The 15,234-nt window shown below is 37.4% G+C and overlaps 1 protein-coding gene across 1 annotated transcript; it reads left to right on the top strand.

Annotated features, from left to right (window-relative positions):
* Positions 1-421: 421 nt before the first annotated feature.
* On the top strand, positions 422-14,052 carry LOC131984503 (CD209 antigen-like protein E). The gene is made up of 6 exons (XM_059349340.1): positions 422-670; positions 3,135-3,269; positions 5,166-5,336; positions 6,531-6,706; positions 7,346-7,461; positions 11,558-14,052. The coding sequence occupies exons 1-6, from the start codon at positions 562-564 to the stop codon at positions 11,736-11,738; spliced, it is 888 nt and encodes a 295-aa protein (XP_059205323.1). The 5' UTR covers positions 422-561; the 3' UTR covers positions 11,739-14,052.
* The last annotated feature ends 1,182 nt before the right edge of the window (positions 14,053-15,234 follow it).

Below are 15,234 nucleotides of genomic sequence, written 5' to 3'. Positions count from 1 at the left end.
TTAAATGCTAAAATATAATTATTATTGATATCCATGCATTTTCACATTTACTATTTTACAAAAAAAACCCTGTAAAAATAGTAAAGCACATTATTATTTCTTGATTAAGATGTCAAGTTATAGTTATTTCATTGCATTCCTGAACAGAACAATGAGTTTTAGTGGTCTGGCTGTAAAAAGGTGAATTCACTTTATTTGCCAAATAAATAATAACATTTTAGTTTTAAACAAGCTTTTGAAGGATTTCAAAAATATATATCTCGTTTTTATAACAGGTGGTCTAATACATTTGTTAAGCACTGTATAATAAACGTTTTTCCTTCATTGTGTAATATTATGTGCATCAGGTGGGCTTTTATTTTGACAAATGTAACCGGAAGTGATGTGACTATGCGTAGCTTGACTGCAGCGCTGCAGCTGAGGCGGTTTATAAACAGCTGGAGCAGGAGAGAGGAGGACCCTGACCCAGAGGTTGAGTGGGAGTTTGGTGCTCGCTCTCACTTCACGCTGAAACTTTTTAAACTTTTATTTTCATTATTTTTTTCCCGCTGCACAGCTGAAATGTCGACCACCGGGAGCTCCCTGGCCTGTGAGGGGATGTACTCCAAACTGATCGACGAGGAGGGCGCGTATGACGATCTGAACCGGAGGCCAGATGTGGGACTCGGCGGTAAGGACAAATATCAAGGCTTTAAACTTTCTGCGACCTTTTTCTCACAGTCTTATTAAAGCTAAACATTTGAGTTCATGGTCCTTTGGTTTCTCTTTTTGATTTTTTTTTTTTTTTTTTTCATTATAGCAATGCTGGATTTAGTTTTAAAAAAATCAAAACAGTCAGTTGCACGCAATGAACATTGTTGTAGCCTTGGAAAAATGGATTTCTTATTAATACTATTTATTATATGATTAATTGTTTATTATGATATTAACCGTTATGTTAATGCAAATATTTATCTTTTTTTATTATTGTTAATCAAGAGATTATTTTCTTTATTAATTGATGAATTGTTTGATCCACTGGAATGTCACATAATGACTTCCTGAGGCTCTCTGTGAGGCTTGAAACGACAAACAATCCAAACCAGATGTTGGTCAGTTTAATTTAAAAAAAAAAACAGAAAAAAAAAAACAGTTGGAATCATGCCTTGTTTGGTATATTTGCAAATTGATTTTCAACTGTTTTTGCAATTTTCTCTTAATTAATTGACTAAGTCTTGTTACACAACACTTTTTAAAACAAGTTGTGTTAATACCAATATACAACAGCAGAAAAGTAGATAAACAACATAAAATCAAAACAAATAACCCACAGTCCTGCAATGTAACAAAACAGGGCTTAAACATGATAGTTTTGTCTACAAATTGTTGCAGAATCCTCACATTCATGTTCCCTGGAGGATGAATCATTTGTCTCGTCTTTTCCTCGAGCTCCAACAACAAATAGACGTTTTTTGTGTGTTTAGTGGAAAATGCTTTCATGATAACATGTGAAACAGAGGGTTGAAGTGGTTAACTTGCTCTTGTTTGCATGTTGGCATGCTGAGTATTTAGATAATCAAACAAAAACAAAAAGTGAACCACAGTAACAGACTGCAGTTAGACTCTTTACGTTATGAGTGGAAGATGAAGTTAAAGCCAGCTACTATGTATTGGAATAAATCTGCAAACTTTTATTCCCATGCATCTCTCACTGCTTTATGCTTGATTTGGTCTTTGGGGTGCAGCCAGTTTGTCCACATCCCAGACACTGCTGAGACATGTTTGTTTTTTACTGCAAGTCTGAACAGAGTCGAGGAGATTCCGTTGTGTATATATTGATATGAGTTTTGCTGATTTTGTCTGAAACGACTTCCGTTGTGTGAAACGACTTCCAGTGATGCAACAATACAGGAGCTCAGTCACATCTGTGAGCGGTTCAGGGGTTATTAAAGGGCGTTTGGCTTCAGCTGCAAGAGCTCTGGGTCTTTTTCTTCCTAAATCTTCTTTTTTTGGTGTGAAAGCTAGTTAATAAATCATTGTCAAAGAAATAGCAATCACACTTGGTTTATTAATTTAATTTTATTATTAAATTAGTAATGTTTTTTAATTGCTTTTTTTACCCAGTTTTTGCATCTTCAGCATGCACTTTGTAAAATTCAAATCTCCTGACAGGCCTCGTCCTCACGTACATGGGTATTTTTGAAAACGGGATGCAATTGTGAAACGCTGTCATTAGCATTGCAAACAAACCGGTGTGGATAAAACCCGAACCCAAAAAGCTCGTTCCATAGGAAAAATGAGTTGCTCATGTGTTGCTCAATCTCGTCTCATCATTCTGTGATCATTTGTTTCTTAGTTACTTCTCCTAAGGGTCCCTTAGGAGCAAGAGATAAGCTAAAATAATAATAAATAATTAAATTCTCCTTCAAAATAACCGAAACATAATTGAGATCAGGGGCATAAAACTATGAGATCTCCTCAGTTTATCCAACTGATGAAAGATACGAATATGAGAAGCTCAAACTCTCAAGAGACGAGATTGAGCAACACATGAGCAACTCATTTTTCCAATGGGTTTGACTTAACACACAAAGAAGATATTGGCCAATCTTAAAGCCTGAAAAAGGGCAACCTGTCTGCAGTGGCACATCAATTACTCATCCACAGTGGAAGAGTCATTTGTGTGAAAACATAAAAAAAAAAAAAAAAAAAATTAAATCCTGTCAGCACTGCCGTGTCCGCCATTGCACAAAATGTCTCATTTGTGTCTGAAAACATTATCACCCTGGAAGAAGTTTTACAAAAGGTCAGTTTTTAGTGACTTTAAGCAGCTTACAAGAGGTGAAAATGTATAAAAGTGGACATTAAAGCACTCTTTGTTAATAAAATGGTAATGGGACAGAATAAACCCCTGTGGAAGTTGTGCACTAATGTTAAGAGGCCTGAACTATATCAGTAGCTGCAAAAAAAAAACATGTTTCATTAATAAGCAACTGTGTTTTATTGCTTTTTTAATTCATACAATACAAAATGTGTTTAGTTACCTTATAGTGTCCCATTAACATTCATTTTAAAGAGCTTAATATTTGTGGTTTCTAAGCTTCACGCAGTATGGTTTATTGTCTTCATTAAAACAACCTCTTGCCTCTCTCCAGCTCCAGCTCACCCAGTCTCCCCGGTCATACGGATCCCCAGGCCCAGCGGCCCCGGGCCCTACCGCCTCGCCACCATCTGCCTGGCGACGCTGTGCGCTGTGCTGCTCATCTCCATCATAGCTGTAACGGCACACTGTGAGTGCTCACGCTGTCAGACACACAAGAAACAGCTTTTACATGTTTACTGGACTGGTAAAGTAGCCAGACTACATGCAGGTTGTAAAAATGTCTTTATTTTTTTTTAATTTAAGAGCTGACGAGCTGCTTATGTGTTATTTTCTTTGTTTTGGAGGGACTAAAGATAGTCTTAAAGAGCAGTTCACCCCAAAATAAAAAATATATCTATATTTTCCTCTTACCTGTAGTTCTATTTTTACAAATAATATTTTATTATAGATGTCGGCCAAAGAGATGTCCGTCTTCTCTTGGCTGTGGAGCTTCAAAATAATACATTTAAAAAACTCAGCAGCAATGTTGTTCTTCTAGTAACCATGACCGTGTTACTCAAAGTAATCCACAGAAACTTTATATGCACTGTACAAAAGGAAGTGTGCATCTACTCAGGGACGAGGATCGACTGTATAAAGTATAGATGTTGGCCATCTCTTCAGCAGATATCTCCAAATCTCAGCATCTCACATCAAAACAATCCAGAGTGATAATATCTCTGCTGGTAAGATGAAAATGTAAATTTACAGCCTATATACTTGGTATTTAGCTTTTCTGTTGTCACATTTCTCCCACAAACACCGTGAACACAGCTGATAATCACTGATATCACTGTTGATAATCTGAAGGCATCAGCTAAGATTTTAGGAGATAAAAATACCACTAAGTGACTCGACATCAGTGCACGCTGTAAAAACTGCAGAATGAACAGTTTCAGGTAAGACAGAAAGAGGATCCAGCGGTTTGAGCCTTGCAACACTGACATTTTAGGCACCTCTGCCAATAGTACGGCACACTTAGTAATAGTTGAGTGTGTGTGTGCTTGGTATGTTGAAACAGCCACACTGAAATGCTGCTTCTGCTTTTAATGAGCTCGTCAGTTAAACTGCTGACAGCTACGACAAAGTGAGACATCTCAGAAGTACTGATATTAAAGATTTTAAATGTGAAAAACACTAATGAATATATATATTTTGTTCATTTAGATGATTATCAAGATTTTGGGAAAGAGACGTTGCTGTTGAGTTTTTTAAATATATTTTTTGGTGCTTTGAGCAACAAAAGCTGAGTGCCATATCGTTCCATTGTAAAGAGAAAGCTGGCATCTCTAACATATTATATGCAACTGTGTATGTGCCATGTACATATATGATGCTCATCATTATTGTAACCAATTTTAGTTGTCCATTTCAATGTCTGTTGTGTTTCCTGCCTTTTTATTTAAAAAAAAATTTTTTTGTTTTTTGTTTGGTTCTGTTGTTGTTTTTTCTTACATTTTTGCTTGTTTACTTATGGAAAATATATTATAAAAATCAATAAAATTTGAATTTAAAAAAAGAAAAAAGCATAATAAATTGCACTACAAGTAAGATAAAAAATTAATTGATTTATGGTTGAACTGTCCCTTAAGTACGTCATATTTTCACTGTTTAATGTAAGTATATCAGTTAGCCTCTGTTGTATGAGGTTCAATCAATTTAACGTATAAAAAATATCTGTTGCATGTGTATTTTAATGCTTTATTTAAAAAAATCTACACTACAAATAAAAACAGCTCGCCCATATTAAAGCAAATTGGTTAAAAAAAATGTGTTAGGGCTCCACAGTACAGTAAAAATATCTACTGATTATTCTGACTGATATTGCAATTGCAATATGATTAATGTTATTGGAGATCATCGTCATTTGGTGCAAAAAAAGGGGCCTCCTGCAACAATTTTTTGGTGCAAGAGAATCTGCAACAATTTTTTAATCAAGCAGCCCAACATGTGTTTCTCCAGCTTGAACTTTTCTAATCTCTATCTTCCAAGATTTTAAACTGACTTGTTTAATTTCTGGTCCATTGCTCCGTTTGTCCCGCAGATAAGAACAAACCTCAGAGCGGTGGCGAAGCGACGTCAGAGAAGCAGACGCAGGACGGAGACGTGTCGGCTCTGACCGCCGCCATCAACAAACTGCAGCAGGAGAAAAGCCAGCTGCAGAAAGAGAAGGACGACCTGCTCGCCAAACTGGCCGCCAAGATGACCACTAAAGGTAGACGGCTCCACAGTTGTCTATGAGAGTCTTCAGCACTTAAGGCTAATACATATTCTGCAAGAACAAGCACATTTGTTCTCTCTTCCAGGGCTGCAGGGATCTGTTCTGCAGCTCTGGAAGAGAGAACACATTTCTCTGTTCTTGACACATCATCTATGACAGGGGTCTCAAACTCAAATTACCTGGGGGCCGCTGGAGGCAGTATCAAATTAAAAAAAAAAAAAAAGACACAAAATGACAGAAAAAAAACTAAATTACTTAAGAAAGACAAAAAATGGCCAAAAAAAGACACAAAATGACAGAAAAAAAACTAAATTACTTAAGAAAGACAAAAAATGGCCAAAAAAGACACAAAATTACAAAAAAAAAAGACACAAAATATTTTTTTAAAAAGACACAAAATGACCAAAAAAAGACACAAAATGACAGAAAAAAAACTAAATTACTTAAGAAAGACAAAAAATGGCCAAAAAAGACACAAAATTACAAAAAAAAAAGACACAAAATATTTTTTTTAAAAAGACACAAAATGACCAAAAAAAGACACAAAATGACAGAAAAAAAACTAAATTACTTAAGAAAGACAAAAAATGGCCAAAAAAGACACAAAATTACAAAAAAAAAAGACACAAAATATTTTTTTTAAAAAGACACAAAATGACCAAAAAAAGACACAAAATTACAAAAAAAAGACACAAAATGACCAAAAAAGAACAACAACACAAAATTAATTTATTTATTTATTTTAAAAATAGACACAAAATTACCGAAAAAAAGACACAAAATTACCAAAAAAAGACACAAAATTACATTACATAACATTTCCACTTCTTCCGGTGACAACACGGCCTTTCTTTTTGTTAACGTCGTCATAGAAACAAGTGAAACAAAGCTCCAGCTTGCGCAATAAAGGGACCTTCCACACACAACAAGATAAAGTGCCATTCATATAAAACTCACATTAAACTTTCATATCAAGGTGGGGGCCACAAAATACCGTCACGAGGGCCACAATTGGCCCGCGGGCCGCGAGTTTGAGACCCATGTTCTATGAGGACTTCCCAGGAGTTTCTCGTGAAGTGTGAAATGTCCTGGCCTTGTTGTAAATTTCTCTGTTCTTGCGGAGTTAGTATTAGCAGCTGGGACCGTAGAGCCGTCAGAGCCGGTTGCTTGATCTCTCTCTCTCATCAGCTCCAGAGGTGATCAAACCGACCACGAAGGCCCCCGTCGTCTGCCCCGTGGACTGGCATCTTTTCAACAACAGCTGTTACTTCATCTCCAGAACCACGAGGGACTGGCCCGAGAGCAAGTCGTACTGCGAGAGCCAGGGAGGCCACCTCGCCATCATCCACACGGCCGAGGAGCAGGTACAGTGAGACACGCTGCAGGGCTGCAACATGGTGAGCACAAAGCTGCCATTTATATCCTGAGGAAGAACACGAGAGGGATAATGGACAGCGAGCAGGTCTTGATTCACCATGAAGTGGATTCTTTCTGCTTTAACGACCAGTTCTCTTTACATTATCCCGCTTAAAACATGACTACTTACTAAATCAATCAATAACTTAAATTGACACAAAATTGATTTAAAAATGATTTAAATGCCTCAGCTTCATGAATAGTTTGTTAGATTTTACGGTTGAACGAGCAACACACCTTCTTATTTTGATCAGATGACTAAAATAACTGCAGCACCTGATTGAGGTTTTCTGCCTGTAACGCCAAGAAATAGTCACTTTGCTTTTTCTTTTCGATCAACCAGTCCTTAAACACTTCTACAGCCCAAACTGTGTTATGTTCAGTGTTTACTTCATGTCTGCCTTCTTTCTTTAACCTCTCTTCATGTACTGAGATATCGCCAGACATTTTCTTTACAAAAACACAGCTGTGGAACGGAATTTTATGCTGAATCGTCCACTATAAATCAAATGTCAGGCATTTAGATGTCTCTCTACTTCCTTTATCATACCTTCCTTTACATTTCCTTTGTGTGTGTTTCCTTACAGACGTTTGTGTGGGATCTTCTTCCCAGAGGCCACTGGAACGCCTTCTGGTTTGGGATCAGTGACGAGCACACAGAGGATCAATGGAAATGGGTGGATGGCACCCCGCTGGTCGGAGGGTAGGTCCACTTCTTCATCTTTCACAACTCCTTTCCTTTCTGTCTTTGGTCTTTTTGAAACAATGACGCATGTTTCCTTCAGTTCATTTTCCATAATCTAAGACAAATTCAACTTTTGTGTTTTTAATAAAGTTGAAGGATTACTTTGTGAGCACAGAAACAGCTACAGCTCCAATGAAAATGTATCAGCAAAGCTCTCTTTTAAAGTCATTTTTAAACTTTCTAGATATAATTGGCCACTTCCCATTTTAGCCAGTTGGCAGGAACACAATCACACACATACACATGTGACCTACATGCAAAATATCAGTCTCCTATGGCGAAAACTCTGGCTGCTGGAGGAGGTGGGGGACATTTTTGTGGATCAAGCGACAGGCTGACAAAGCGACCTATAGAGCTGCTGGTCACAAACAGTGGTGGAAAAAAAGTATCCCTTACTGCAGTAAAAGTAATAATACCACACTGGGAGATTACTTCACTGCAAGTAAAAGTCCTGCATTCAAAACTTACTGAAGTAACCATTTTACATGTATCATGTTTTTTATGTTAAATCTCGACCTGAAAAGTAACTAAAGCTAAATGTAGTGCAGTAAAAAGTACAAAATTTGCCTCAAAGTGTAGTGGAGTAGAGGTTTTACTTCAAATACTCAAGTTACTACAAGTACCTCAAATTATACTCAAGTACAGTACTTGAGTATAATTTGAGTTACATTCCACCACTGGTCACAGCTGAACATAGACTAATGCTGATATTTACAGCAACAAGGGTACATAAGGAGGAGGGAAGAAAGCTGCAGTATATTTTATGCTACAAATGGTATAATTTATATTACTTTAATATAAGAGTTCTGCTTTATTAAGAAAAGGCCTCACTATGACCTCTAGATCATGTAACAGCCAGAGTCTCCATGTACCAACTGGTTCAAACCAGAATAATGAACATTAATATCTGGGAGTTTTCAGACAGTAAAGGCGTTGGATTTTTTAAATATAAGCAAGTATAGATTGTGTCCTTTTAAGGTTAAAAAGTAGACTTAGCAGCGTGCTCGTGCCCGGGAAGACGTGCCGGCTGTGTTGCGTATGGGCTGGAACATTTGAATTAAATGATCTTACACACAGACAGAAAAGCCAGAGAGAACACGGGAAACATTGGAGGGAAACCTTTTTTCAGCAGCCTTGAAATGGACAAAGTTCTCCTCCATTGTACTTAGGCAGTGTATTCTGATGATTGATAATAAAGAAAACTAGAAGGAACTTCCACTTTTCTCACTCAGAGAGGTAGTAAATTTACACCACAAAGCCGTGAAAACAAAACCTCAAAGCCACTAAAGCCTGTATAAGTATACAGTAAACAAATGTTTCTCACTCAGGAAAAAGTCTTAAAGGAAGAGGAAGATTCTGTTAGTTTCTGCCCAGACTGTGAGTCCTCTCCTCTGGCTCCGGACTGTCTGTAATACACACATGCTTGGACAAACACACGCAGACCGACTGACTGACCATTGGACCTCTGCTTAACACTGACCCCTCACAGACCCTGCAGACTTTGGCACAGGTTTTGGCCTGCAGGCTGCACAGCGACGGTTGTTGGCCTGGTTTACTGTGAGCGAGTCAGGTGGCCAGAGGAGAGATGCAGCCAGGGGGAAGTAGCTGAGGAGAAAAAACACTGTTGAGGACAGACTTCAACCCCGTACTTCCTGTTTTACTGGAAGGTCATCCTGCTGTTCACAACATTTTTGGAGGGAGATAATCAAAAAAGGAAGTGAAGTTCCTGGACTCCAAAAAAGGTTTCTTGATTCCCTTGAAAAGGAAACATCTTTACAACTGTGATTCTTGAGCAGCATTAAGAGAGATTGTTATATTATATTCTCTACGTTGAAGATTAATATTTAAAAAATCTGAACTCTGATGGAGGACATATTGAATTTTATATATATATAAACTTTATTACAGGCTCTAGACCCAATAGCAAGACATACAGGAGGACATATTGAATTATGTAATAAACAAAAAACTGTTAAAGAAACCAGAACCTGTTTTATATTTTAGATGCTTTAAAGTAGCCTTTAATCTTTTGTTTTGATGCTCTCAAACACATTAAGAAGGCAACAAATTACACAGATTCACTTTTGACAAGGCACACCTGATAACTGAAAACCTCATGGAGCTGACTGAGAGAATAAGAGAAGTGTTCAAAGCTGCCATCAAAACAAAAGGAAGAATCTAAACTTGTTGAACACTTTTTTTGTTTACTACATGATTCCATATCTGTACTTTCATAGTTTTGATGTCTCTTAAGTGTTAATCTACAATGTTGAAAATATTAGAAAGAAATAAAAACCCATTGAATGAGAAGGTGTGTCCAAACTTCTGGCTGGTAGTGTAAATACAGCAGGGTTTCCCCAGCGTTTACCAGTAGTTAACAATGTCTGCAGCAGTCAACTAGTCGTGCATCGTCATGTGTTTACGTCCACCCAGCTGCCGAGCCAATGAGGATAGCCTGACTGTAAAACCTTCTGGAACTAATAAAGTATTCTGAATCTGAATCTGAATCTGAATCCAGACTCTCTCCTTGACAGCAAAACCCATTAATGTATTAGTCATGCTACAGCACAGGGCTGAAGCACAGCTGTCGTCTCTTACACAAGAAAAACAAAAAAACAATAAAAATCAGCCGTGCATTCCTTTTGTGCATTTTTGACTTTGCACCTGGAGAAATGCAAACAGTGCAAACATAAGAAGAAAGAAAGAAGAAATTTTGTATTTTTCACAATTTTAAAAACATTAATCTCTTACGAATACTTACTTTTTTCCGCCCTTATTCAAATGTAAATAAACAGTGGGGTATAGATGTTAAGAGACAGAAACAATAAAGAGCACAGTCACTACAGAGTTAAAGGAACAATCTGTTCCAGATGTGAGATAACAGCTGGATGGAGGCCAGGATCACGTCTCCTGCCGGCTGCAAACAGCAGCTCTGGGCAGCGTTATGCAACTGTTGTTAACCTGCTGCAGGGCGCTGCTCTGCAGGTGACCCTGACCTCTGACCTCTGATGAAAAACAAATGTGTCAGAGCCTGAAGGATCTGTGGAAAGATGCTTTTAGCTTTAAACTGTCACCAACATCTTCCAGTTCGTCTTTCCCTCGTGGTAATATTTTGTCCCCGCTGAGATTTTTTTCCCCATTTTGTGCCGACTGAACAGATTTTCTTATGATCACCTGATTTCTCTTCCTCATTTTGAAGATGACTAAAGTTAAAGATCATTCCTCTTTGCCCCTTAAATCCCTCTCCTTCCTCTTTTCCTGCTGAGTTGTTTCTTATTTTATGTTGTTCTGGCTTGGTTCAGATGTTGACTTTATCACATTTTTTACACTGCTTGCAACTTTTATGTTTATGTCCAAGTTGCTTCTCTGGAAAGATGTGTTGAAATATCTTTGCCTGTGTTCCTGTTTTTTTTTTTTAAGATTATCAGCAAATCTACATTTTCAGACAGAAGCTGGGATCTCTTGACATTTACAGTTCACACTGTTTCTATGTAAAATAACCAGAATCATGAAAATCACAAGCTGCATAATAATCACATATGAACATTATATAAGTGCTTAACCCTTAATAGGGCACTCATTGAAATACTTGCAAATTCCAAATTTCAACCCTAGAGAATATTGGAGGATATTACATACAGCCAGAATGTGTAAAAAAAAACATACGGACCTGGGGAAGGGGGGTAATATTTTGAGAAATTCATGAGATTAAAGTGGCAAATCTACGAGAAAAAATGTGCAGATTTATGAGATTTAAAGTGGTGAATCTGCGAGAAAAAAGTTGCTTTTTTCCCCACTTTTTTCTCGTAAATCTGTGACTTTTTTCCACACAGATTTGCCACTTTAAATCTCTTAATTCTCCAACTTTTTTTCTTGTAGATTTGCCACTTTCATCTAGTAAATTTGCAACCTTTTTCTCAAAATATTTTAATTTTTTTATTTTGGATATCCGCTGAAGTTACCAAATACGGTTTCTTCGCCCGATAAAGGGTTAAGTTTATGGATTTCTTTAAATATGTTGTTGACCGAAGTGCTTTTTCTTTCTACTTATTAGTTTTTGGGAGGATGGCGAGCCCAACAACCACATCAACGAGGACTGCGGCTACATCATTAAAACAGACGTGTTGACACGAGTGGCGACCAAGAGCTGGTACGACGCCCCCTGCACCATGTACTGGCGCTTCATCTGCGAGAAAGAGATGGGCGCCGGCGCCAGCACGGCCATCCCGCACTGAGATGTTCACGCCGTTCTGATGGTCTGAGGACAACGGGACACGCGGTCAGTCGTTTGTCAGCTGCACGAAGGAACGCAGCTTCAAACTTTATTTAGCTCTGACACAGTTCAGACAGTATGTTCAACTTCACGGGTTTACAGGATGAACATAAGATGCGTTAATTCAAATGAACATATGATTGTATTTTTCTCTTATGTGTAACAAAAGTATGTTGTCCACAACACCACAGTGCCGAGGGCTAAAGCGTCCAGCGGGCTCCGTATCGCCTCAAACCCACAAAACTTTTTGTAGCCCAACAAGAAGTCTGCAAGCTTGGATTTTGGATCGCACGATTGAATTTGCATCATCATCCAATATCAATCCTATTAATATGGGCGAGTAGGGGCCTGCTTCACCTTCTCGCAGTTGTTATCAGCCCATTGATTAAAAATCGCTGAAAGGCAACTGCATTAAGTTAAAAGCTACAGTTTTCCTACAATTACACTACAAAACTACTTCTTTAAGGTAAGGCCAAAAAATCTTCTGGTTAGGGTTGGGGTTGTAAAGGATTGGAACATTTTCGGTAAATTTTCAGAAACTTTCCATGCGAAGTTAAACTGGGGAATTTTGTAAATATTCCAAATTGGAAGCTTTTCATGGGAATTATGGGGATTTTTGTGAATTAACTGTAAAATGGGGGTTATCTAAACAAACTGTATCATATCCAAACATAAATATAAACATTTTGTTTTGTCATAAGCAGACATCCATGCAAATTAGTACAATTAAAAAAAACATGACATTTCACAGTTTTATTTGTAAGTAGAACTGTATCAAGGTTGAATTGTTGTATTGAACAAAAACAACAAAAACATGAAGTTAAATATTACTCAGCCCTCCTGACCCCACCCATTCAAAAATAAATTAAAATGTGCCCCTCTCCCTTGAAAAAGTCCCATTCAACATGTAAATGAATTGAACCTGTGATGGAGGGATGCATGGTGCATGTAGGGGGCGTGGTCACACAGGGGGCGTGGTCACACCGGGGGCGTGGTCACACCGGGGGCGTGGTCTAAGCAGTCCTGCAGTAAGCAGTGTGCTGTGTGCTTGTGCAGATATTCAACTGTATAGGCAACTAGTCAAGATAATGCAAAAATATATTTTCCCCCACTATATTTAAGTTCCTTGTTAAGGGTGTTTGGAACCCTAGTTAGGCATGATAAAAGGTAGTTTTCAAAGTTAAATAAATGCACATAAATACCTGAACTGAAGTTGTTACAAGGATGATGTAAGTACGGGTAATTTCAAATAACATCATCAACTTTTATTGTTTTATGGTCCCCTCCAACCCGTCCTAAGAGCAACTTTACGTCCTTTATTCTCCGTTTCCCTTTCTTCCCCCTCCCCTTCACACTCTGTAGCAGTATTCAATGGGCTGATAACGACCTACTGGCCTACCAGCAGGTGGAGCAGGTCTCTACTCGCCTGTATTTACAGGCTAATAAACCTTTCAGTTGTCTGATAAAATCAGAATCGGGTAGTCAGCGGCTTTTTCTAAAACCTTGGAGGCGTACTGTGGTGGTGCTAAACGTGCATCTGTGCCTTAAACCACATATATAATATAATATTTTTACATGCTTCTGTTTCTGTTTGTTTGTTTCATAGATCAGGGATTTTTTTACATGTGAAATGGGTTCTTTATAAATAGATATAGTCATATCAACTGTACATAAGGAAAGTGTCCTAATATTAATTATGTATGATTATGATTGTGTAATTTTGTGTGTTTATTTCAGATCAGTTTTAATTTGATGCACTTTGAGAGTCAAAGTTTTCATATTTTTATAGTTTCCCAGTTGATTTAAGCTTTTTATATGCAACATAAGTCAAATATCTGAAATTGTGAAGAAATTTCTCCTGCGAATCCTGTAAATAAATAATAACCATAAATGTTTAGTACCTCAGTGTCTCACCTTACTTTTTACATTTTTCTTCACACAGCGATTCTAACCCCACACACTTGTTTGTTAAATTCAGTGAATCTCCACATGGTTTGTTCTGTGACTTTATTATTTATGTTATTTTGATTTATTGATTATAACTTTAAAAGTTGAAGTTGGTAGGTGGAGCTTATTCCTATTACTTCATGTACTGTTAGTAGTTTAGTAGGTAGTTTAATCCATAAAAATACATCATAAATTTGTTGATTTATATTTTGTATTAAGAACCTTAACTTGTAACTAATCAAATAAATGTAATAAGTACAGTATTTTCCTCTGAGATGTAGTGGAGTAGAAGTATAAAGTAGCAGAAAATGGAAATACTCAAGTACATTTTACACAATGAAACAAAATGGTAAAAAAAAACCAAATATCAATAATGTGAAAAATTCAGATAGGAATCAACTCAAAAATGTGGCTTAATATAATACATTAATAGAACAAAACATCTTTATGAAATGTGGTTTGTTGTCTTAAACTTCCCCTCCCTGTTGTTGTTGTTGTTGTTGTTGCTGTTGTTGTTGGCCAGCAGGGAGCAGCATCAACACAAACAACCTGCAGTCAGTCTGTGGACTGTGTGGGAGTCTGCAGGACACGTCCGCAGGTTTTTTTCAGCCCCTTTGTCTCATTTTCTGAAACATTCTTACAGTAATGTTCTCTAAACTGTGAGTGCAACTGTTTCCACTGTTTCATGGGACACTATGAACTCTATTGCATCTCCTCAAAGGCAGCAACTCACCCAAACATTTCATTAATGCTGTGAAAAGTCAGTTATTTACAATACTGTAGAACACGGAAAAAGGATATGCACATTTGTGTTTATGTAGGTTTATTTTTGTTAGGGTTAGGGTTACATATAATTTGTTACATATACTGTAGACAGAAAGTGTACTTTTGATCTTTTATGTTAAGTTTTATATGCTGAACTGAAAATTTAATTTCTATGTTTCCAAAACAAAATAAGGCTTTGGCACATTTTGAGTCTTTTTCTCTGAAAATTAAAAAGTTAAGCTTCTAATTAACTCTCTCTACTGTACAAGAAAAAAAATTCTGGGATTTTCCTTTTATACAAGCGATTTATGAGCTGTTTCATTTTGAAAGCTTCCCTTGATTTTTAATTATTGCAAATCCTAAAAAGGAACGAGATCTTCACTTTTCAACTTCAACCTCTGGTGTTATTCTCACAGATTATTTTCTCTGTAAATTTCCTTTTCATTAACTAAACCAACTGCATCACTTATTTATCTTGTATGCACTTCACAGTCTCAAATCTCTCCCTGAGGACTCATCTCCTCGTGTCTCTGGGTTACATTGTCCTGTCTCGTCAAAGTGGGCTAAGAGTGTCCCCTAACGAAGTCGGCAAAGACGGAGAGGGGTTTCTTGTGTGCACGGTTTGTACTCCTTCCTCCCTCCTGAGCTCGTTACCACAGAGAGTTATCAGGAAGTCAGCTAGCCCTCTTCTGTCACAGCTCATTAGCCCGGATTACAGGCCGACACTTAGAGAGAGAGAGAGGTGA

The sequence above is a fragment of the Centropristis striata genome, chromosome 14, assembly GCF_030273125.1.
Source record: "Centropristis striata isolate RG_2023a ecotype Rhode Island chromosome 14, C.striata_1.0, whole genome shotgun sequence".
NCBI lineage: Eukaryota > Metazoa > Chordata > Actinopteri > Perciformes > Serranidae > Centropristis > Centropristis striata.
The sequence above is the reverse complement of the archived record's forward strand: the minus strand, read 5'-3'. Positions and strand labels throughout refer to the sequence as shown.